The 25,627-nt window shown below is 37.0% G+C and overlaps 1 protein-coding gene across 2 annotated transcripts in view; it reads left to right on the plus strand.

Moving 5' to 3' along the window:
* The window catches only part of LOC140326849 (UPF0462 protein C4orf33 homolog), a 65,417-nt gene extending 58,643 nt beyond the window's left edge, over positions 1-6,774 (plus strand). The window contains exons 6-7 of one of the 2 annotated variants that reach the window (XM_072405825.1): positions 3,154-3,359; positions 6,144-6,774. In XM_072405825.1, coding sequence (XP_072261926.1) covers positions 3,154-3,359; positions 6,144-6,279 — 342 coding nt within the window. In that variant the 3' untranslated portion in view covers positions 6,280-6,774. The remainder of the gene's footprint in view (positions 1-3,153; positions 3,360-6,143) is intronic. The other variant, XM_072405824.1, reaches the window with a different exon arrangement.
* The last annotated feature ends 18,853 nt before the right edge of the window (positions 6,775-25,627 follow it).

Genomic DNA, 25,627 nt, shown 5'->3' on the forward strand with positions numbered 1-25,627 from the left:
GATGATACTAAAATTAATGCCCAGTCTATGCAACAGAAGATGTAGTATATCATCTCTTCTAGCTTCATACTGTTATTGAGCTGCAACATTAAAAATTTCATGGCGTGTTGGATGAATGTGTCTGCCATTGAACAGGGCACATTTTCCAATTTGTTGAAACAGTTGAAATTCAAATTTCAGTTTTGAGGACAAATGCTATAGATTTTAAAGTCTGGCCACCTTGATTTTGAGTTTATAGCAAAGCTTCTGCACGTAGTATTGTCACCTAATTTCTGGCCATGTTTGTGAATTGTGTAAAAATGCCCGTTGGGGACAGGAGGACCTATAGAAGCATTTTCCAAGTGAAAACATTTTGTTAGAATACAGGCAATCAAGGGTTTATGCATCAGAAATACACTCATTAGTACCCCAATGCATATATAGTTTTTATATTAAGTCTATCAGTAACATTTCTGCAAATGTGAAACTTTTATCCATATGCAAATTGCACTTCAGGGAAACCTATAGTATTGCTCTAAGCTGTGAAGGCATGTTCAGCTTCGGAGAATACAACGTAAATAAAGGGAATGTTAATACAATTGCTGCATGATGCCTTAAAAATATAGCGTTTACATTTATTTTAAAAATAACTATAAAAACTGTGTGGGGTCCCCCTAATATTAAAACCAAACCCTTTCATAGGCTTGGGACCTTCCTGGATAAGTAGAATGTGTGTGAGCCCCCACTTTTAACCATACATGATCCTCTGAAATCAGTCAGCCAAAATGAATGGGACAAAAAGTGTGTATCCCTCTTCCCTTTGCAAAACCAGACCCCTCTCCTTTTTCCAAAACCAGACCCCTGCCTGCCCCCAACCAATGTTGCCAAGGACCATAGCTGGGAGATTCAGTGTCATCCTCACAATATGACACAGTGTCGCAAAAGATGAAATCCCCTTAAATCATTTTTTTTACTGTGACATTCAACGTTTTGATTTTAATTGCAAAGTCCAAATTTCTATGCCCAATTCTTGTCTGCTGCCAAGTGCCATGGTTTTATCCTCTAAATCCCTAGTTTGCTAACAGACATGGGTTATAACTAGGGAACCAATCTACCATCTGTTATTTTGACACAAGTAGTAAAAATGAATCTCTATAACTAGGGAAAAGACAACAATGACAGATGTTCTCTTCCTTAGTGATATCTAAAAAGTTTATTCCCTTTTCCATTTCTTTTAGGACAACAATATGTAGCAGCACTAAGGGCTCTATTTATAAAACAGGGAATCTGGCATTCTCTCAAAAATGGTGGGAATCAATTGCTGCCATTGAAACACATGGACCTGAAAGATTCCCTAGAGGGATTGTTTAAAGAAATGTCTGATTTCCTGTTTTATAAATAAAGCCCTTATACTTTCCTTTGAGTAGATAACAGAGTGTGTGTGTACCATCCCACCCATCTTTTTTCCGACCACCTCTGGAACTACTATTAGGAATTTATGGTTATGAATATATGCTGCAAAAGAAGCATTTATTTTGAGGTTTGGCATCCTCTAGCTGCATTGCCAGTGAATATGTTGGAAGGTCACACAAGCATAAAATGTGAAAATTCAGGTGTTTAGGATCCTGCCTGTTCTGCTGTCTTTTTACATGTAAAATACCACTACGTGTTGCTTATTAGGTTACATCTACATGTATACAGATATATTTCAATAACTCTGTATCCAAGAACATTTTTTGTAGAAGAAATGCACTATACAGTATAGCCTCCAGAGTGACAGCATAGAGGTCCATCCCTGCATATTTCAGTTACTTGATTGTTACACATATATTGCTTCATGGAATTTTTTAACTTGATGAACAAGGTCGGAAAACGTATTACCACAAGTTCACTATTAACCTTTTAGTTATTGCTGGTCACCATGTTTCCTGCATGTGATCTTTCCGTTTAGGCACTAATTATCAGCTCAGGCTTGGAGGAATCGATTCAATAAACCTTTGAAACCTTTGTGTATGAACAGTAATTATTTTATTAGTGACTTTTCAACTCACTGTTCATAATTTACTGTTTATTGGTGCAATGTAGAATGAATACAGGTTTTGAAAATATTGTGCTGTTTTTTCAGAAATGAGCAATGGATGATGTGCTAGTGGTTTCTGGGTAATTGCTATCCAGTCTATTTGTGAATAATTCATAATTTATTTTAAGTCGCTGGTTAAAGAGGTATTGTGTTCTTTTTTATTCATTGATTTACATATATTAATGATTCTTCCACAATAAAATCTCTTTGGCTACTGGCTCCCTAATAGTGAGAGTCAACAGCAGTCCCAAACCTTTTTAGCTAATCCATTACTATCTGACTAATTACTACATTAGCCAACCCAAGCTTGTATTCACTGTAATGCAAGTGTCCATTTTTTTACAAGCAGTTTTAGATTCACCCCATACAAAGAACTAAAATACAAAATACAGTGCAGTGTATCACATATGCAGCATGCACAGCTTTTTGTAATGCTTAGTAAGAATACATCCCATTTTGCCTGTATGTTATCTCACCATGAAGCAGTATAGCCAGTGAGAATGAGGATCTCATCTTTAGAATCACAGAGAAGCAAAGAAGAAAAAAATGAGGTTACAGCACAAGTCCAGCGATCTATGACTGGAGCAGGCAAGAAACACAACCAGACAAAATGCAGAAAGCAAAATCCACGTGGCTCACCTGTCCACATTCCAGCTTAGGGTGCCCACATCTTCCTTCTCTTCGACCATCTTCATTGGCTGTGGAACTTTAGTTCCACTTTAAGCACTGGGTTCTGACCTTTGCCAATAATCATGGCAGCAATCAGTGGGTGGGATAAGGGGTACTTCTGTACAGTGCCCCAACCATAAGAGCTTGACTTTTACAATCCTGGAACTTTTGGACATGAGGGTTTGGACCCAGGAAGTTTACGTAGTATGGGGTCCAAAAATTTCTGCCAAGATTAGCCAATTTATTGACGTGTTGTTATCTTTTATGTTAGGTTTATAGAGGGTTAGGAAGTAGTTTTGGGTTAGGAATTATATAATAAATTATATATTTAAGCGTTTCCTTTCGCAGTTAGAATAATGTGCATATTTATTTATATATACATGTTGTGTGCATACGCTGCTAATTAATATATTGTGTTTTATTAGAAAGAGCTTCCACTGGAGTTCTCTGCAGATTTCAAATCAGTCTGGGGTAAATGGCACGGCACTGCTCTCATTCCCTGGTCTTATTTTCCTCCTGGAGTTGACATGATGAATTCCTATGCAATCCATGGCTCAGGCATTGGCAGAGTATATGAGTCCTTATATCCAATTCCTCCAGAAGAAATAAGTGAAGGACAGGGTCCAAACTTGTAAGTATGAATATATGTAATGAGCTATAAAATATCCATGATGCTAATAAACTAGAACAATTATCACTAGGCTCTGTCCCTGCTGGAATAGAATAGAAATTGTACTGCCAAAACTGGGAACTTGGCTGACATCTATAAGAAATAAAAGACAATACATGTCATGTTTATCTTGGGAAGTTAAATACTTTTGTTCTTTAAATACCTAGAAACCTAACATTTAAGAGTCTGTTTATAAATGTTTTACCCAAGAGTCATATTTTTTTATTTTATGCTATCTAAAAAATGTGTGTGTCTTGGGTATATGTTGGGTATAGTACTTTATAGAATTGAAGCCCTGTGGTTTATTTAGAACAGTTTGCTACAATTAATCCATAAATCATATCTAAAATAACTCAATAAAGTTTATGAATTAACACCAAGTGATGTAGTTATAAAAAAGTAAATCTGACATTCAGCAACATTCTCTGGTGGAGAGTTTTCCAGGCCCATGTTTTTTTTACACGGAAGTGATTCATTCACCACCAGAACTGTTGTTAAATGTCAGATTCAATGCTTTATAACTAGATCCTTATTTAGCACTTCCAATCCAAACAGAATATTAAAATAACGATAATCCTCTAAGAGCATAGTAATATAACACATTACATAAATCCAATTAAACAAACATAAATCGGTGCAATTTGATTTGTGTAATGTGTTATATTATGTTTATATCACTTTAGTGTGGGGTGATTTGTGTTTTGCATTTTTTGTTACATAAAGCACTACATAGTGTTCATTTATTATTTGATCAACTTACCTTTAAGTTAATGTAGCATCTGGAGATTTTAGAGTATGATGTATGAGTTACGTAAACTCTAACAATAAACTTTTCTTTTTTGGTGTTGGTAAATTTACAATTGTATATATATTTTTATTTAATGTCATGTTGGCACTGAACCACATACCACAAGTGCTAAATTGATTAGTATAAAATGCATGGCTTTGTAAAAAGCTAAATACCTACTGCAAATTTGCATTGACTATTGAAATCTGATTGGTTGCAACAGGAATGCTTCATGTGCCTCACATATGTTTTTCATCCTTTATCATATAAATAATAAAACATACTGAAATTTAAGGCAAATGTACCACAGAAACACAAATGCATTTACACTGTGTTATATATCTTAGGTCTAATTTAGGCTTGTCAAGGCCCCTGAGGCGGTGCTACTAATGAGTGCTGTAACTTGTTCAGCTGCAACGCTGCCAGAAATGTCTGCATTTTCTCAGCATTTTTCCAAAGTTTATGCTGCAGTAATTCAGCAGTAAGTTGATGTTCATACCACCACTACATGTGTGGCAAAACACCTAAAAAACTTTGACATATTTTAGAAATGTTAGTTGGAGGTTTTTAGACGTTTACTTTATGTCCACTACCAAGAAGACATGTGGCACCTTTCTAGTTCACGTTAAACAAATGTTACACAAATGCTGATACAACCACACATTTATTGTTTAGCAAATTGGGATGCATATACTAGATACAGACTATTATATGACTCCACAAATTTATAACTTTTGGTTGTCTCAACTTACTCTCTTTTATATTTGCCACATTTTCAGAACCAAGACTTTTAGGTGACACTCAAAACAGCATTAGGCCCTACTCCCAGTGAGATTATAAAAAGTCCAATGCAAACCATGCATGAATTGATCACAGAAACCTTTTCAACATATGGGAACTCTTGAAATAACGTTCAGGTCTTCAGGGATCCCTTGCTATAAATACTATATCCACAAGTCACAGTACTAATGTGTGGTAAAGAATGCTTCTTACTTTGCTTTCATAAATTGCCTTTGCTTAAGGAACCCCTTTCAAACCCCTGGAGGAACCCTGGTTGAGAAACACTGTACTAGATAATCTAAAGAGCTGATTACTAATAAAGCCCTTTTCCCCATTATTATCTTCTTACGACATGTGATCCACGCATAATCTTTATCAAAGTTGTTAAAATCTTCGGTCCCTCTGAATGTAAATAAAGCCTATTTAGCAAAGCCCATTATTCCAGGCTGACATCCACTCATAAAGCCATCTTCATATGTACATAACTCCTCCTTATTACTTTCATACACTTTGGAAGATGGAGATTACAGCACACGTTCACTGGTCCGGCTGCTGTGTTGCACTTACCTTTTCATCATGCCTCTTTGCCAGAATGAAGGATCCCCCGGGGGCATGTATGGGGTTTGTGTAAACGCGACCGTGCTTATCAAGTTGGCTAAGCATCTCAACTCCAGAAGAACAAAGGGCAAAAAAAGTTTTGGAAATGAGAATGGAAGATTCATAAATAACTAACACTTAAATTTTACAATTTTGATATAACACATTGCTGCTTTTGCCAAATTTTTTACAAAGATGAATTGGTGATACAGAAAACAGTGGAATCAGAAGTGAGATAGGTAAAGTGATCCTATAGCCCTCATACAATACTACTTCTTTAACTCTTTGATTATACTTGACTATTGTGACTCCAAAACATGTGAGCACAGTCTCCTATGTAAAAAAAAAAAGAATATTTGGATCAAGTGGCAATTGCTTTTAGAGTTAGTCTCTATATTGAAATCTGTTGAATATCTGACTACCTGATGGTTGTGTTATGTAGCTGGGTGTGTATAGGCATCTTAACAACAGTAGAGAAAAAGACAAAAAAGCACCAATTTGAGCTTATCAACTCCAAATAGAAGGAGAACTGTAAAGCTTTCATCTTTTTTCACTTTAATGATATTTCCTTATATTTGCAGTCATCGTCTGGAATATTTCAAAGCATTCAATCTGAAATGGATCATGGGAGAAAAATGGGAGCAGCCATCATCTTGCCTCTGGGATTCTATTCCATGTAACATTTCTGTCTCCTCTCAATATAAACAGATAAATTAGAAGAAAAATAAATCCCTACTGGCATTTAGTATTTAGCAAATCGCTTTTTCTTTTTCATTACTAAAACTCATATGATTCTGCGTATTAATAAAATAAGCTTTTCAGCACTGCTCATTTCAGTACTTCGTATTTGACTACTAGAGCAATGTCATAGTTTAACAGATTGCTTGTTTTCACTTTGCTTGATCCATGAAATAAGTAAACAAAAATTGTGTGATGTGGGCATCATAGAAACAGATATCTTCCTAATGCATAACTGTAAATAAAAGTGATAGTTCTCCATCTTCCAAATGACTGAGCAATTATAAGCCCTACATTTCAGAATCTGTAAAAATAACTAAATAAAATTTCACTGAAATGTAAATAGTAAGGTATGAAAGTGTTAATAAGTGTTATTTTTATTTATTATTGCTGGTCACATTAGCTTTCCGCACATTGTTCTGTCTGATTAGGATAAAATATTGGGTTTTTTTTTAAGCCCTCTTTGCTGAGTAATGGCACCACACTTTATAGTTTCCATCTTGACAAGTTAGGGAAAGCTGACATGTCCACAGCCTTTGTAGTTATTTACCCAGTATTAGGTCCTACAGATATATCTGTTCCTTCTTTCTTCAGGTTAAAGAGGTATTAATCTAATCTTTGCATTTTCTGTCCTCAGACCTGTTTTTTTTAAACCAGGCACCATCAAAGTTTTCCCTGCAGCACACAGAAAAGAATACACAGAATGGACTGATTTTCCTCCAGCCTTCTTCAGCCACTTTTTACATCAGTAGAGTGTCCGCTCAGATAGGTCTTCCTGACAGTGATAATAAAAGATCATCCCATGTGTGTAGGCACAACCTCTTGCACCCTGCATCAGGGGCATTTGTGAAAGGGTGACAATGCAGGAGCATAAATGTGAATTGTTTCGATAGACTAAAGTTGGACATACATTAGTTAGTACATACATTAGTTGTCCATACATTAGTTAGTACATACATTAGATGCATGACCAGGTGAAACAGGAAAATGCAGTAAAATAATGCAGGTGCAGAGCCGAGGGTTTATCAGAGAAGGTAGTTACATACATCTGACGCATTTATAAAGATATTATGAGAACAATTAGAAATAAAAGGAGATATGTAATTACAAATGACAAAGAATGCTCCTGTATCCAGAATTCTAACAACTATTTTTACACCAGTCTCCAGCTAAAATTGCTGACGTTGGTGGGAGCTGAAGAATGCCGTAAGTGGATCTTTCTTCTTTTTTTGCTTTTTCTTTCTTGGTTTTCCCAGAAACAGCAGGAACCCACAAGTGGAAATAAAGAGCACTTGATTTCCCCTCCATTTCCCCCCACATAATCCTCTTGATGCTTCCCACACATATGCACAACAAACACAGGCATAACGCTGGATGTGATTGGAAAAATAAAATTCATAGTCAAATGCTTTTTGTTTTTTTTTTATTTTCTTCATAGCTCAAGGGACCGTCTTTCAACTCTTCTTTAACTTACACTCCTAACGCCCTGAAAATACCAAAACCTCAAATAAAGTTCTGACTACCTGTGTTATTCAGACGGAGTAACCATGGAAATTAGTTAATCTCTTATTTTGTGAAACTCATCAAATTATTTGTTATAAAACCTGTTAAACAAATTAACTTTCGCACACTTGGGATTGTACGTGGCACATTTACTGAAATATTGACAGAAATACCTGTTTCTGACGCCGTCCCTGATAATGGCATCTGGCTGCCCAGCACGTACAGAGCTCTTCTTGCCTTAATTGCTTGATATGGATCTCAACACTTGTTCTTATTCCTGCACTGCAGAATTTAGACAAGTATTTATTTAAAGGGTGAGTTCAATCAAAAATAATATATATGTATTTGGTAGATGTTTAGGAAGTAAAGTATATGTAAATCCAATCAACAAAATACCAATATAAGTTTTAAAGTTACCTAAATACCTAAGAACAGAAATGTAATACATTGCAAATTCCTAGCCCTTAGAAGATTTTATGATAAATATATTACTAGAAACTCTTACTATGCTACTACAAACCCCTACTCTCAAACATTATTATGCTTTTCCAGCAATCTTCATTGAACCTCAAAGCTTCTTTCTGCTATCAGTGCTGTTTAACTTAATAGGGCCTACACACCACATTTGAGAATACAAGACATGAGGAGGGCTGCGCCCAAGGCAAATCACCCAAGGCTAGGGTATGGCCATTAAATTACAGGAACAGTTATGGCAAAGGCTCTGCATATTGTAATAACTAACCAGCCAGTGCTAACACCAGGACAGCATTGTACTAACCAAACCAGTAAAAGGACTCAGTCACTGACAATAAATTATTGGCCCATTGTAGGTAAAATTGGTTATCTGGGTTTCTGATGTACTTTATTTTTATCAATCCAATTCAATCACTTCATCTAGGGGTATTTATTCAACATGTGGGGATTGGAACAGAGGGATAGGGTTGCTTGATACACAACATAGCACTTTCTAGTCATATAGACTGGAGACACCATCCAATCCCCCAAAGTCTTATCTGGTCACTCCCACCCTAACAAGTGTTTGAAGGAGGACACAAGATGTTTACAAAAGCACAGACCAGACAGTTTACACAAATCCACAAGTACATCCACAATACATGTAATCATGATTTTGTATTTAACTTGCTAAAAAAGATTAATTTAGGTGGCTCTTTAGTGGAGTAATCAGAATACCTCATCATTCCTGCTACAGCAGGTCTGCCACCAAACCAGATTCTCCATCACAAGCCAGCACACCTTGATAGCCCCTAGCTGCCCAGCACCGCCTCAGGGGCCTTGACAAATAATTACCAAAGGGTCATCACGCAAAAATTGGTTCCACCACTACCAAAAATCACTGCTCAGGACCCTTGCCTTTCTAGATCCCAATCGTCCTGATCACCCCCAAAGCCCCTCTACCTCCATGCCCTCCCATAATGGGATGGGTGGGCGGGAAACTTTTCAACCCAAAACTGTTCTCAAATCTTCCTGCCTACACCTTATAACACCTTACCCCCTAACTCCACCCATGACTTGCTGACTCCACTTTGACCCCATCTTTCTACTTAACCCTTCCATCCTGGTCTCCTCTTCACACCGTGTCACGTAGGCCTTACGCCTTTCTGTTCTTTGCTTTGGGCCTACCTATATATTTAATGTTTGATTTTGGGTTTAGATATACTTTAACAAGTGAATAAAATTTCAAAAGTATGTGATCCTGGTAAACCTACCATGAAGGCACTTCTTACAGCATGACAGCACTTTGTCCCTGTCTCCCAGTTGTGATCCTGCATTGCCATTTTGGCACAACGGCATTCTATTGAGATTACAAGTGGCCTTTGCAATATCCAATACTCAGGGAACCCAAAATGCAAAATGTCATGAAACCATGGACGGACAACCTGCATGTGGACAGGAGGCACCAGCAAACAAACATTTAGGAAAATGTGAAATATTGTATTATAATATTTTTTATTGTCTTTTTTTAACACACAAAAAGACTGCCCAATCAAGGTGGCCAAGGTATAAAGTGTGTGTTAACCTTTAAAAAAGCCCTGAAACTTCACAACTGTTGAGCTATGTTATCAGCCACACAGAGAGTGTTTTATTTACAATGATATATTGATTACTCACACGTGTACATATATATATATATATATATATATATATATATATATATATATATATATATACATACACTGGGAGAAGAGTGAGTATGCAATATGAAAACATGACTGCACCATGTATATTTGTGTATGTGTAGATGTATATGTAGATACGAACTATAGATAAAAACTAATTTTTTCGAACACCTAAAAACTTAAAAAAAAAAATTCCCTTTGCCTTTTCATATATATTTAAATATCAATATAAAAGGCTATACACTCATTAGAATAAATGTATTTACACAGCTATGATGTACAGGGTATATTGATGTGATTTTATTCTGGTAAAAAGTATAATAAACCTAAAGGAAGGAAAGGTTTATGCAAAACCACTTAGAATAGTGGATGACCTGCTGTTTATTTATAGATATCAGTCACTACCCTGAATACATTTCATCCAGCTAAGGTAATGTTGCTTAGCTAGTGCTCTCAGAAATGACAGCTTGTTCTATAGAGATGATTGCCTTCTCTTTTTGGAGGTGTTACCCGCCCCTGTTGCCTACACTGTCATGTAAACTGGCAGGAAGCAGTAAAGCTGGTAAATTGGCAGCAGGTGAATGCGCTTCACATTAGCTAGATGATGCTGGTAATATCCTGTAGGTGGCCATATGCATTAATGTATAATATAACAGCATTATGTTTCAGCACAGTGTAGTCTTGGAAAAAGGGAGGGTGGTTAGATGCTGTCAATGCTGAGATGAATGGATCTTTTTTTTCTTCTCAGTTTCAAATTATACATTTCCAGTCCACTGCATGCATGTTTCAGAGGTGAGAGATGTAAATGCCATGGATTCTTGTTTGGATTAAGCTTTCTATATATAATCTAATATACATTGGGCTGAAGGACAACTAACAGGGAATTGAACTATCTTAAAAAAATAAAAATAATGAAAAGGAGAATATAAATCATGCCCTATACAGCCCCTGGCAAAGTGTTACTTCTATCTATTTTACTGCACCATGGATTATGTGACGTCATCAGAGAACATCTGTGTTTCTTCTACAAATCATCTAATGTATGCTGGTTATTTTATCTTGTAATTGTGTTATGTATATTAAAATGGGACATGGAGCTATGGTATTGAAATTGTAACATTTTGCTCACTGCCAGAACATGAAAAATGTTGTTTGTCTATAGGTAAAGTACATGGTGATCTTCTACATATAAATTACATCACATTAATAGGAGACGAATGAGTGATAAGGACACATTGGAACTATGGCTAACGGTCTATAAAATGAAACTTGTAGGAATGGAAACACAGAGGCAACCTTCGCTGACCTTCTGAAATTTCTGACTGGCTTTAATACTTTCTAGGACAATAATTGCCTTTTTGCATACTAGGTACAGGTCAGTGGTTTTGAAAATATCAAAGCCACTGCATGAACATGACAGCTAGCAAATAGAATGTAGGAAGTAGAAGGTAACAAAATCCACCATTTTGTCCTAATATAGGTTAAGCTACATACACATGTCAAATATTAGTTGGCCGAGACAAACGGTCATGATTGTGTTGGGTGAAAATCTGATGTGTTAAGCAGTTCCCCAACATGATTCTTCAATACACCAATCAGGAATGACCTCTATTGAACCCTATGGGGGAGAGCACAGTGGGGTGCCACCCATTTGTTTCCCCCTCACCTCTCAATAGAACAGAAGGGTGCTGTGTGTATGGTGGTCATTCTTTCCCTGTCACTGGAAAGGATCACGAAAGATTGTTTCCAGCGACAATCCTCTGATTTTTCTGATCCTCTGATTCCTCTGACATCTGTACGAGGCGTTGGAGTTAAACCCTTAACAATAAACTTCTCTTGTTTTCTTCAATCTGTTAAACATAGCACTGAAAGTGTTTCATTATTTCTGTTTGATAAGTGCCCAAAAAATACTTGTTGATCCTGCAATAAATGCAGTAGTCTTATCCCAAGCATTGTTATCTCAATTCTCAAGCACTGTTATCAGCCAGTCCGATCTGTCATGGAGGTGAGAAGAAGAGAAGATGATCTCTGGTCCCAACATCCAAGATGACAATCCTTCTTCATCATACATACAACACAGTATATGAGGGTCATCCCCATAGTACAGAAAGTGTGTTACTGGCAGAAAGAAAAATAATGAGGCCACCACATCTAAGAACTAGTCAGTTGCATTATATTTCATTTTTGTTTTTGGGTTTAGAAATACTTTATAGCTAATGTTGTGTTGTAGTGGTAAATGGTTTTGGGTGTCAGGTGCAGTATTTATCTGTTATGGAAACATACGGCTATGCCAATTTACTCAATTTACATGAGATTTTACCATCATCTGAGAAAACTTTTGTATTCAATGGAAAAGGAAACTGTTTTACATACACCATTGAGGGAAGGTTGTTCTGTGGTGTAAGCATCACATAATGTGCTTAGAGAGAAGTCCATATACAAGAACAAAGTTACTGCTGTTAATTGTGAAAAAAAAAGGTCAAGGTGATATCACAAAAATTCTAAAAAGCCAGCCTTGATAACCATTCCATACGTCAATCAGGTACCTCCCAAATTCATACCAGTATATATATAGAGGATTTCAATGACCTCAACTCACAGAAGATTTTCATAAAGGTTACTCAAACATCCTACACATAACTCCTGACACTTGGTTCATAGGGTGCCGGTGCCTTATGGGCCTGCCCTGATGAACATGGGAGAGCTTCTTGGCCTTATGATCAGTCACTCTCCTTTAGTGGAAGTCTTCCTTCAGGAAAGCTCATAACTTAGGCTACGTACACATGTTAGACTTTTGTCTTTTTAATCTTCTATTATATACATGTCCCAAAGCTAATAAATTGTACTCCATTCCTTCCTTATAGATGTAAAATCAGCACTTGCTTTGGTACAAATGTTTCCTGGCAGTGTTCTTGCTGAATGAACTGCACACAGCACTGTATGAATGCTGCAGTGCTTAAAAGGAAGTACTTTTTGTTCTGCTGATGGGGTTTCTCTAATAAAAATAGTCCACAAAAACACTACAAAGTGAAAACTTTCTTTCAAGCTACACAAAGTGTATTGATCAGGAGACATATTTCACACCCATTCAGTAAGTAAATATCCTGTTGTGCAGAGGGTTGATGTATTTCACTTTTTGCCTTGATGTCTACTTCATATGTACTTGTGAAAAGTCTGACAGTTTAATCTCAGGAGGAGATGTAGACAGGAAAATAAAAGGCGCAGACAAGATGCAGAAGTAAGGAGATAACTGGAAGCTGAGATGTACAGAGCTTACCAATATGTTTTGGCTCATAAGGGAACTGAGATCGTTTGACATATCACTTTATAGCTTTTTGTCAAAGAAAATCCTCCCTTTTCTCTTATTGTAATCTGATGAACAAAACTCTGCAGAAACAAAAGTTTTAAACTGAAATACCCGATAAGTTGTCAGAAAAGCAGAGGAAAGATATAATCCTTGCCCGAAAGGGTTTTTCACTAAAGTAAACTATGTTGCTAGGGTAACTCTGACTAACATTTCTTCATACTCTTATAGCTTCCATGTACAAAATGTTTTTTTACCTGATTAATAGTCTATAAAGTTGGGAAGAAATACAGAGAATATAAATGTTTTGTAATGCATATAACTTTTTCAGGAAACACAATGATTTGGTGGGTAGGAAAATGTCCATTTCTATCTGATACATCTTAAAGCAACCTAAATTTTTCCCAAAATGTACACTTTTTTTACATGACTGATAAAATTGGTTTTAATGAGAACATGTATGAATCATGAATAATTCAATCTAACTGAATCCATTGTAAAACGCTTATTTATTTTAGATAAAAGTTTGGTAAATTGTAGGTAAAAACATTTCTTAGTATATTAAATCTCTTTTACCTTTTTTTCTTTAATTATACTTTAGCAGCAGACCATAAATGTAAATTTATGTCCCTTCTTTTTCAAAAAATTTGGGTCGTATAGGCTAAAGTATGTAAAAAAAGATTTATTTTCCTTTTTAAAGCTAGCTATCAAGTGTTAAAGTGGAAATAAACTCATCTCTCTCTTCTTTCTGGGCCAAGGCTATTTTCCTCATCTGGTGCTTTTATGCATTTGAGATCTCTGGCCATTCTGGCCAGGTTGGAATAGCATAACTCCCCCATATGTGCACAAAGGTGTGCCAGGATTATACACTGAGCTGCACACGAGCAGCTGTTCCAACTGTCCAGTATAATTGTGTTTAGTTTGGAAACATTACTTCCCACACCCTGTTGCATCACTAGTACTAGAAGTAAAGAGAAATCTCTCTAGTGGGTGGAGACAGCAGTGTCAGGCACGGAGAGACATGGCCACTAGGGGGCGCTACGGCTTGCACGAAGGTGGTGTGAGCCTAGAGAAGGGCCAGGCACAGAGTCTAAGCAGTAACCAGGTCTTCTCCAGAGACTCTGATAGTGAGGATGTTGCCTCGTTGTTTAATGCCAGGTTGCGGTCCTTGGGCAGACCAAGATGGGCAAAACACGGTACCAAATGACAAAGCAGAAGTATAGTCGAGCTAAGCCGGGGTCGAGGCAGGCAGCAAGCTAGAAAGGTCAGGTCACACGCCAGGGGCCAATTGCCAGGGATCCAGTAAACATACACCAGTGACACAGGGGCCACTGCAGGCACAGGGACACTGGAAGCAACAGGAGGCACAGGTGACTTAGGGATATCCACAGACAGACAGGAATACTGGAACAGCACAGGAAAGTTGGCTGGGAACCAACAGACTGGAAAATAGGGGGATATGGCAGGAGCTGGACAAAGAAAACACTGAATTAGGCACTAGGTAAACAGGAACTAGCTAACAGAACTAGGGGCTCAGCACAATAGAAACACATTGCACGAACAAGTAGTGAAGTGTGTAAGCTAACTAAATAGCCAGGGGCAGTCAAGGGGCTTTTTTCCGATTGGCCAGCAGATTGAACAGAATTTTTAAAGCTTAGAAACAGAGGCACGCCCAGCGTCAACACTGCCCGCATGCGCAGGAGAGAGGCATGCGGGCTTTAGTAAGAAAAGGTAAATGTGACAAGCAGAATTTACATTGATATGGATTTTAACCCTTTCCAGCTCAGTGCAAAACTATAAAACTTTTTGAGCTGGGCATACACTTTAGGAACATTAGATATTGTCCTATTTTCTCAACGTTGAAAAAATAATTCCTAGGACACAAAAATAAAAAATACCTAGGGACACAACCGGTATCAGCCAAATATATATTGGCAATAAAGTGCTCAGTAGCAAGGAGCATGGCATTACTTTAATTTGGGAAAATGTTAGTGGGCATTAAAATAGCTTCAGAAACTCTTGGAAAACAACCCAGTTACTTGCTTAGCTTAGGTACTATTCTTGACCAATGGTTTCATGCCATTATACCTTCAGAACTGATATTATTTTGGTTCAGACCTGTTCAGCTATAGAAAGTAAGGGAGGAACAGTTACCATACATATCAATCAAAAATGTGAATTTTTCCAAGTGTGTTTAGGTTCCTCCAAAGAATGGGGACCTTTTCAATTAGGTATAAATATTCATAATCAAAGTTTTTCCTATGTTTTGTAGGATGTTACACTATATACCCAATAAGTTACACATTTTATTTCATTTTCTTCTTCTTACTTTCTTTTTCAATGGTGTATGTTCACATTTCTAACTGTAAGAAAAAAATTCAACAAAGTAAAAATGGCAAAACATCTGTTAACAGAGGCACCTTTTGAAACATGATGGAATGGCTTTGATGAATACTTGAGCAGACATCACTCATCCCCAGTCAATGCACATGCTGTAATCAGCTCATACTAAGTTATTAATTTGGATACACCACACCTCATTCTGATGGCGGAACACAATGTTCTGTTGTGTCGTTCTAACTCCTATTTTGTTCTATATCCAAGAAATCATTGCAATATAGCATTTTACCACTCACAGAGCTTACAGCATAACAATGCCACAATTATACATCAAGATTAAAAAAATGATTAACTGTCACCTGAGAGGGGATTTTAGCAAGTGAAAATTGTCTAGCTTTCCTTGTGCGCTGTTAACTAAAGGGATTCTGGATTCATTTAGCAGCTATCCTTTTTCTATCAGCAATGAGAAACACTGTCAGAGAATCTTAATTACACTTTAAGTGGGATGCAAATGAGTTGTGACACTACATCATTTCACATGAAAGGTTCATTACTTACATTACCTTGTACAATGATGTCTCCAGCATACTAGTTATAAAATGTGGACATGATTAACCCCTTTGGTGGTTATATCCAATATGCTGAGTCTTAGGTCACTTACAACAAATGGAAAATGCACATTGACATTTATATCATTAATTCATTTTGAACCGTCTGGTTCTTTAGGGTTAACTTGATTTCTGTTCTAAAGTAAATGTAGATTATAAAGCAAGAGTTTATATCTGTTATATACTAGAGTTAATTTTACTTTTTAAATTCCTGTGACCATTCAGCTAAAAAGATTGACTTTTTTCAGTAGCCTCTTAACTTTTTTACAGATCACAACTTTAAGTACTGAATAAAGCCCTATTACCACTTTCACATCACCAGATAGAGTTCATCACTTTGAAAGTGGCAAACTCCATGGGCTACAATGAAGATTTCAAACACAAACCTGTTTCCACACTCTAGAAACAAAGTTATCATGGCCAAATGAAATCTATGGGAGCTGATCACCTTTTTTAAAAGTGGTTATCCAACCTGGAAAAAATGATCTTGAAAAAAATAAGTTTTTCATCACAAATTTAGGGAACCATAAAAAAAACCCAATAACTAAAACTAATAACCCTTTTCTATATGTTGAGCTATGTAATTGGTAATCTGAAAAATCAGGGCACTTTTTATAAACAAGAGGTGTTCTAAGAACAGTTCTTCACTTCCTTGTTAGGCTTTTCCAATTTTCTCTTTTATTTTATACTTTTTTATTCATTGTTGGATTTTATAAAAAATCATCATTTTCATATTACCAGATTAAAAACATGGTGTTCAAACTTTTTACAGTGCTTTGATCACTGTAATTAATTTTCATTTTCAATCAAAATCTCCATTCACTTGAGTAACTGATTACCATCTATAAATAAATATAAAGTATGCTGCCAGTTCATTACTAGGGCAGACACTTTGACAAAGTGTCACAGGAAAACTGGTGATCAGGGTGTTGGAAACAAACACCTAAAGTTTCTCCAATGGCATTCTGCATTTGTATGATTTCTGGAGACCCTAGTGGGGTTGGACCATGTTGGTCCATGCTTTAGAAATGTATCGGTAGTGGTAGTACTGGTGCTACTAGTAAACAGTACTAACCGTAATAACCAGAAATCATGCCACTTTATTGGCGATCAGTATGTTCACCGCTTTATAACTGGCTCCATATTTCTTATCTTGTAAACATCTAAAGAGTATCAGCTTCAGCAAGCATTTGCAAAACATTTGTTTCAAGCAGATTTCTTGATTTCTTCTAAGCACTTTTCATCTCTAGTCTACTCAGTACAAAGCATATTGAAAGTACTGGCCGTAGCTTTAAATAATGTTAGACAGTCTGTATCTGGCTTTAACAAGCTTCAAGCAGTGCCAAAACTTGTTAAGCCTGCAAAATACTGTTTAAAACTACAGCCAGCGCTATAATTATTTTCTGTATTAAACACATCAAGAATAGAACTTGAGAGAAGGAAAGAAGAAAGGGGAGAATTGAGAGGGGAAAATGTAAATGTATATGTATGCACATGTATCTGTACATGTTGTACATTATCTCACAGAGATCACACTACCCCTGGCAATACTTTCATCTGCTTCTATGGAGCAGCTTTTGGTTGTGTTCATAAATATCTGACTTAGATCATCCTCTACAGCACTAGTCGCCAACCTTTTGGTTGTCACAGACCACTAATTTCACGGACCATGGACTGTGCATGCGCAGGGAGCCATGTGTTACTCAAAGTGGAAGACACTTCTACAGAGTGATGTCATCATGCCAGAACCCGCCTACTATATCAAAAATTTTTAAAGTTACTGAAGGTTCCTTTTTACGGATCTGTGTGTTTAGGGCAGTTTTTCGCGACCAGGGTTCCCCAGAGATTGCTAGGGATTCCTTCAGAAAAGAGCAGTTTGTGCAACTTTGGTCAGTTTATCTAACACCATCTAAAAGTCTTTTTATTTATCATTGGTGTTGGATAAACTTCAATACCATTGTTTGCTGTGATATCTCTAACGCTACGTACACACGTCAAGTTTTTCTCGCCCGATAATCAGCTCAGGGCGGATAACGGGCAAGAATCTGGAGTGTGTACAGCCCGCATCGTTGTTCGTGGACAGTGGATTCATGGACTAGCGATCCTAAGGCAGGGGAAGGGGGAGAGTGCGCAGCGCGGTGTCGCTCCATCGATCTCCCCCTTCCCTCTCCATAAAGCAGAACGGTGCTGTATGTACAGCACTTATTCATGCATCGTGTGGTTCTTAGCGTTGGAAAGGATCATAAAGGATCCTTTCCAACGACAAGAATTGCATGTGTGTACGCAGCTTAAGGGGTCTAGGGCCAGCAGGGTACTGTACATTGATTTCCAAAAGAAATCACAGATCTTGATATAAACAGTTGCTGGTTCTTTAGGAGGAAGTATGGAAATATAAAAATGCCTATATTAGTAAATGTCTAAATGAGTGGGCATACCTAGGCAGGCTGCATTTGCATGCAGATTGCAGTGGTTAATGCATATATGTGATTCTCATCCTCCATAACTAAAAAAACGTAAATCTAATAAATAAAAGAGATGGCCAGGGCCTGTAAGGCCGAGGAGGAAAGAGATAGATGATGCTCATTTTGATCAGCCAGGAAATGTTGTTGACTTGCTGCAACTTCTAACTGAAATAATTTCTATTGTTTCTTGTTTTAAATTAACTTGTTTTGTTGGAGCGTTTCTAATAATAATAATAACCAAAATGCTAAACAAGCAAATACATCCTTTTTTTAAAAAAAAGAATGTAAAAATTTATACAAAATACATCTAAACAGGTCTTAAAGAACAAATACACTAATAAAGCAAATACAATAAATTGTGCAGAAATTCTCTCCATAATAACCTGTATCTTTGTTGGCCCCAAAAAAGGAGAATGTTTGGCTTTTACACAGTATTATTACACAGTATTTATACACACCAACATAATATACATATATATGTCTCCATCCCTCACTCTGGTGTCATCCCAACCCATTGCCAGAGTCCTTTGCCCATGTACCGTTTCATATGATTTGACCATGCCTGTTCATATCCTACAGTAGATGGTGTCCTACCAACCCGTTTCCAAACTTCTTCTTTGATGGTATTCATGCCGGTATAGTGTCCATAAACACCGCAGGGCATCTGGAGGGGACAGGGTGGATGGGTGAGCTTGAATGTATAACCCCCCCCCCCATTAAATCCACTGAGATGCTATGTGTGAATTCTCATGCAGAAGATGAAATCTTCAATTATGATCTCCTGCTGAGTCATTCCCATAGTTCTGTCCTCAGGGCCATAGCATGGTCACTCCCTATGGCTCACCAACAAATAACATGGCTTCATTCCCATCTGAGAGTTGTGATATTGTAGATTTGGTAGATATAGGCTTTGGTAGATTTTTTTTATATTAATATGTAGAGTAAATGGCATAAACAGGTTTATACATACAAGCTTTTTGGGAACATTCTAGTACTTTCTGAGATATCTTTTGACTGCAAATTACCATATTTATACTGTTGAAGAATCTTTTCCAGTAAGCAACAGACCGTAATACAGTGTTGCTATTATGCTGAGAGATTTACATTAAATATTTTATGTATCACAAGTAGCTTTCTCTACTACATTCCCTATGCAGTAAGTGAATTTCCAGTTCTGACAAGCAGTTGAGCAGTGGCAGATTATTATAGGGGCTAGTCTGTTTGTCAGCCAGCGAGGAAAACAAATTATTCTAAGGTATTGAAGATTTGAAGTATCTTCTACATATCAGCAGCTCTCTTTTTTTTCCAGGCTCCTGGGTGCTATACTCCCAGTCCCTGAAGGTCTTCGGCTAGCGCAAAGTGTCAGCTGGACCAGATTTGGTCAAAAGAATTTCCAAACGCCATGAACTGTTTACATGTAGGTCACTCTATCCAGCCACTTCTGCTTTGTGTACCTGTGCCATGGGTGTGGCAGTATGTCTCCCCTTAAAGTTCTCCTCATTTAAAGCCAAGACCCTTGAAGTCTTTACAGTTTGAGTACAGAATGAAATCTTTGGGGTTCATTTAGAATGGGGTGTAGATATCTCAATCTGCTCACTATTATGCCTACTATGTATTCCATGGCCCACACCATTCTTAAAATTTGATCTGTGGTGTGTAAAAGGCAAAGACCACCTTAAGGTTAGTACCTCTAAAGAAATGGACCCATTTGTTTCATGAAATGAATTAGGATATACATACCAGTGGATATATCAAATCTTAAATGGATTGAGATTTAACTAAATTTGTGATTTTGAGAGGTTTTTATTTTTACAAAATCAGTCATTCTTTTATTTTTGCTGTGTAGCCCATAGTTCTAGAACAGGCCATCTCCTTAGTCCTGTTGGCCTGTACATTATTACTGTGTCCTATAGGGATGCGAAGTTTGATGGAGAAACCACTAAATTCAGCAAGGGACCCAGGGGACTGACACCCACATAAGTGTTGGTGTCTTACCAGACTTCAGCCTATATAGAGTTTAATCATAAAGGAAAAATGAGTAATGATACTTGTTTGGATTTTCCAATGTTTCCCATCGGGGCAATAATGGCTAGTATCCCTATCTTGGAGCTTCTTGGAATTGGAATAACATCTAGGAAGCAGAAGACTGGTGGTGATCAGTTGCTGTTGCCTGTCACAGACAATTCATGTACAGGTTAGAAGTAATCTAGAACTCTGGATCATCTTAAACTACCAAATGTAAGAAACTAATTGGTAGTCAGCCAACAAGCCTTAGGCATGGTTGCTTCCAAGTCTGCATATAACAAAACAGGGTCAATGTTGTATAATGTATTTTATATCTTGTTACTTACCTTACTACGTGCGAGCTACTCTAAGAAAGTATTGGCACTTTTGCACTGCTGCATAAACACAGGGTTAAATATTTTACAATCATCGTCACCTGCAGAAATGGGCACAATATATCAAAAGCTCAAACTATTTACTTTGGCACTACAGGATACCCAATTTTGTAATGTAACAAGAATCCCTAACAGCTATGTTTTTCCCTCATTACAGAGTGCACTTTGCGTTGTCAAAATCTGATATGTTAATATATGCCTGTCATCAAGATGTAAAAATGTCTAATTCAATCGTAAGTGAAGTAAGAAAGTCATTTTTGTTTAGTTTTATATGCTTGTAAGTGACTCCTGTATCTGCTTAACCACTAGTATAATGTGTGAACGAAAGGCGAGAGAAATGAAAGGAGTTTTGATGCTTGTCTATATTCAGAGGTGTGAGAATGTAGCATGTCAAAGATAGGCGAAGGTGTAATTATACATCAATGTACCCTGTAGCAAAAGCTCATCACCTGCACAGTTTATGGCAGTCTGGCACACATTTAAAAATATGTACATACTTATTTTTATTGTTGTTTTTTTTTATTTTACAGAGTGATTCAGTCTGCTTGTTTTCAGTATGGCTTCATAACGGGATCATTCATTCATTTCACAATGTGCTGAATACCTGAAGCAACACTTAAATTCCCCCTGATATGATTCTTGTGCAGTTCAATGAAAGCAATTATCCAAAATGCTGGGTTAATATGCAGTCAGCACTGTTTAATTTTATTCATTCCCTAGCTCATATACAGGTAGTCCCCGAGTTAAGGACATCCGATACACGGACCACTGCTTAATACGAATGGGGCTTCCCTGCTCTTTCCTGCTCATTTGTGTGCAGGACAGAGGTTTGATAGGGAAAGGGGGTGGTTTGCATGACTTACAGAAGAAATCTTTTGCTGTTCTGCAAGCCCTTGCAACTCTTTAATGACCAAGACAAACTCTGCAGTTGTTTCTTTTTGCATATCAAAGCACAACTTCCTCCAGAAGTTAATAAATGCCTAGGTTCCAAACGTTTTTTTTTTCTTTGTTTGTGATTAACTCACAGTAAGGACTTTATACAGTAACTGACACCACGATTCCTAATAATTTGTTGAGACAAGCATCAGTCCTACTTGCATTTATTAAAATAACGTAACTGTTCCGACTTACAGACACATTCAACTTAAGAACAAACCTACAGTCCCTATCTCGTATGTACCCTGGGGACTACTTGTACATGCTATAGCAAGCAAACTAGAAGAGATTCAAATATTGAAGACTGCCAACATTAGATGCAGATTTATGGTTTTAATTAAACAAAAATGCACTGTGGTGTGCAGAGCTGGTAAAGAAGGTGTAGATGCACTAAATGCTTTGAGATGCATTACCAGCCCATTCAAAATGAATAGATTGGCTTAAATCCAGGTACAAGAAAGAGTTGTAGCAGAAAAGGTCCTCCTGAATATGACTTATTATCATCTTGTATTTATAAAATGCCATCATATTATGCAGCATTGTACAGAGTTATAGTTATGCCACTAATTGTCCCTAAAGCCCTGTACAGATGTCCATTGGATGTCAGAAAATTGTTGCTGGAAACGATCTTTCATGGTTGTTTCCAATGACAGATGAATGCACACACAGCACTGTTCTATGTTTATCTGTTCTAGAGGGGAGAGATGGGGACAAGCAAGCAGCACTATGCTTCATTACATTGATAAACATACTATTCCTGGTTGGCTGTTCAACAATCTGACTCAAATACAGGCCAAGCATACAAACTGCATGTAGCTAGTGCCCCGGCTAAGATTTAGACCCGAGACCCTAGTGCTTTAAGGCCAGAGCTCTAGCCCCTGAGCCACCATGTTGTCAATGGAACATTGAGCAATTTAGTCCAAACTAGATACACCTGACCATAATCTGCTTGGCCATACCTTCTCAGTGGTCTCCAATATGTTTTCCATAGCAGGTATGGTTTTCATACACTGTACACCAGCATAGAAGTTGTATGATTTGTATGCACGGCTAGTCCATTGGGCATAAAATATTTGTTTTCAAGGCTCTGCCCACTAGCCTAAAGTGAAAACCTCTTATTTTTGGATCTGTAATCAACTGCATTTTACACTGAATTGTGGATGAAACAGAGCAGCTGGAAGAAATCCATACAAGCACAGTGAAAACATAATATAATTCCCATTCATTAATTTAAATCTACCAGCATAAAAAATAAGCTTAAATATACTATACTATCACAGTTTTGAATTGCTCTTTAACATTAAAATTCTTGTTAAGGAATAACATTGCAGCTTTGGAGTTACAAACCACGTTAATGAAGACTGTTATTTTCTACTGGAACGCTGTGTCCAGAGTGAACATCCAATTACAATTTATAGCTGGTTAATTTTGGCAGCACTTCTAATAAGAAATCTCCTAATGATGTAAGACTAGCGGAAATAAGAAAGGCAATAGTTTCAGGATTTTAACATGCTGAACAATAACACTTTTCAGTAGTCTGACTTGTATAAAACTGATTAAAGCAAATATGGTACGTGATTAAAAATCATGAAACTCTTTATGCTGTAGATTTGCAATTCAGATAAATGCTGTGATGCTGGTGACATGCTACACGAAGGACTCTAACAGTCTTAAGAAGTTCAAGCAATTCGGGAACAAGGTGCCATAATACATTTTCTGCTGGTTCTTTCCAGGCTACTGTGACATAAAAGGAGCATCATTAAAAAAGTTTAGGTCATGTTAGCAAGAAAAGAAAATTAGTTATAGCTAGTTTTTAGGAAGAGCACACATTCAGTACATGTGGAGTAAGCTTGTTTTTCAGGAGCTTTACTAAACAAGTTGATATATGTAATTTTAAATCTTTTTTTAGACAAATGTCAATTTCTCTTCAATACACAGGTATATATTACCTTGTGTTTGCGAATACAAAAAACTTAAAGACTGTTTCTGGGCATACACAAACTCCTTAATTCGTACTATCCTACTATCCCACCTATTCACAACTTCTTTTTTAAGCTCATATTTACACATTTGAGTCTGCAGTTTATGTCTTGTATTTTCTGTGGGAATGGAGTTTGAAAGACCAGACCCTCACAAAATAAGTCACAGCAGCATAGAAAACATTTGCCAAGAACAAACACATTACACTACAAAAAGACACACACTATATTAACCTTGATTTCTTTTGTTTTTATAGACATATCGAACATAACTAATTTGATATAATGACAACCCATGGCCCCACAGAAATTTGACGTCAGTCTAACCACCTAATGAAAAATGGAGTTGAGATGGAGTTGAGCTATGTGTGTACTGCAGATTGCTCTGGAAAATCACGTCATGCCAAGATTGTACATAAATGCTGCATTGTTCATGTCACGATTGTTCTCCTTAGTGAAAATGGAAGAATACTATCACTGCTTGTGTGCCTAATTCATATCAGGATCAATCTGATAGATCTAATAGGCAATCCAATAGCCAAATGAAGAACAGCATGTGGTAGGCCGACAATGCTGTGCTGATTGTAAGGCATCCACTTGACGTTGTCAGCCTACAAAGGGCATGCTGGTACTTGTAGGATCTTTCAAAAAAAAACATTTATTGAACAAATCTGTAGACAGTGCAGAGATAAAAGGATACAAAACATACTGAAAAATACATTTAGGATTTACATACATGCCAATCTCCTATTTCAAACATGTTTTATAATATATAACATATATATGTACTTCCTTTATGCGTAATTATAAAGTGTATCCAGGAATACGAGCAGCAAGACAAAAATAGAAATAATGTCCTAATCTCCGGCTACCATATGAGTACATACAGTATGTACCTATAGTAAAATTCTGTCACTGCTATTGAACTGGTGAAAATACAGTTTTATTCCCACAGCTTCACTGCTTCTCATTTTTGGAAGCTATTATCTATCAGAAAATGTAATCTTGACTTGCTGTAATAAGGAAACAATAAAAAGAAACAGTCAAACATATGAGACCAATAGAATAATCTGTTCTGCCTGCCAAAGGAAGTCCATGCTTCCTTTTTATCTATGAAAATCAATAGGCCCGAAGAATGCAATTGAAGATGCATCAATATCAAGGCACTTGTCCTATTGTTTTTTCCTGATATTGTAATACATAGACAGATCACAACATGCTGTGTGTATTGAATCTTCGAAGGGAACATCTCTGAATTAACAGCTCCATATGATTCAAGCAGGATCCAAATATATTGGAAAGATGTCTGAGTGGTGCAGTTACCTGGATAAAGCGAGCCTGATTGCAGAAACTGATTGCATTCTCTGTATGACCTGAAAAAGCAAGATATCTGCGAACCATGATACTACAGCCTGTCTCCAAAAGGGTTAGCCCAGCAATTAAAGAGAAAATCTGGGTAATTCATGCTAGACATTTTCCATCTTACTGGATAAATTTGCAAGCTGCAATTTATGTGCTAAACAATTCTCCAGATGCCATATAATTTTTCTTGAAAAATGTTTACCCACCGCGCTTTCTGTACGTTGAAAAAAAGCCTTTATATTTCAGAGGAAATAATGGTTTAAAACAGTTTGCTGGAAAAGGCACTATCCCAATAA

The sequence above is a fragment of the Pyxicephalus adspersus genome, chromosome 3 (assembly GCF_032062135.1).
Source record: "Pyxicephalus adspersus chromosome 3, UCB_Pads_2.0, whole genome shotgun sequence".
In the NCBI taxonomy this organism is placed as follows: Eukaryota; Metazoa; Chordata; class Amphibia; order Anura; family Pyxicephalidae; genus Pyxicephalus; species Pyxicephalus adspersus.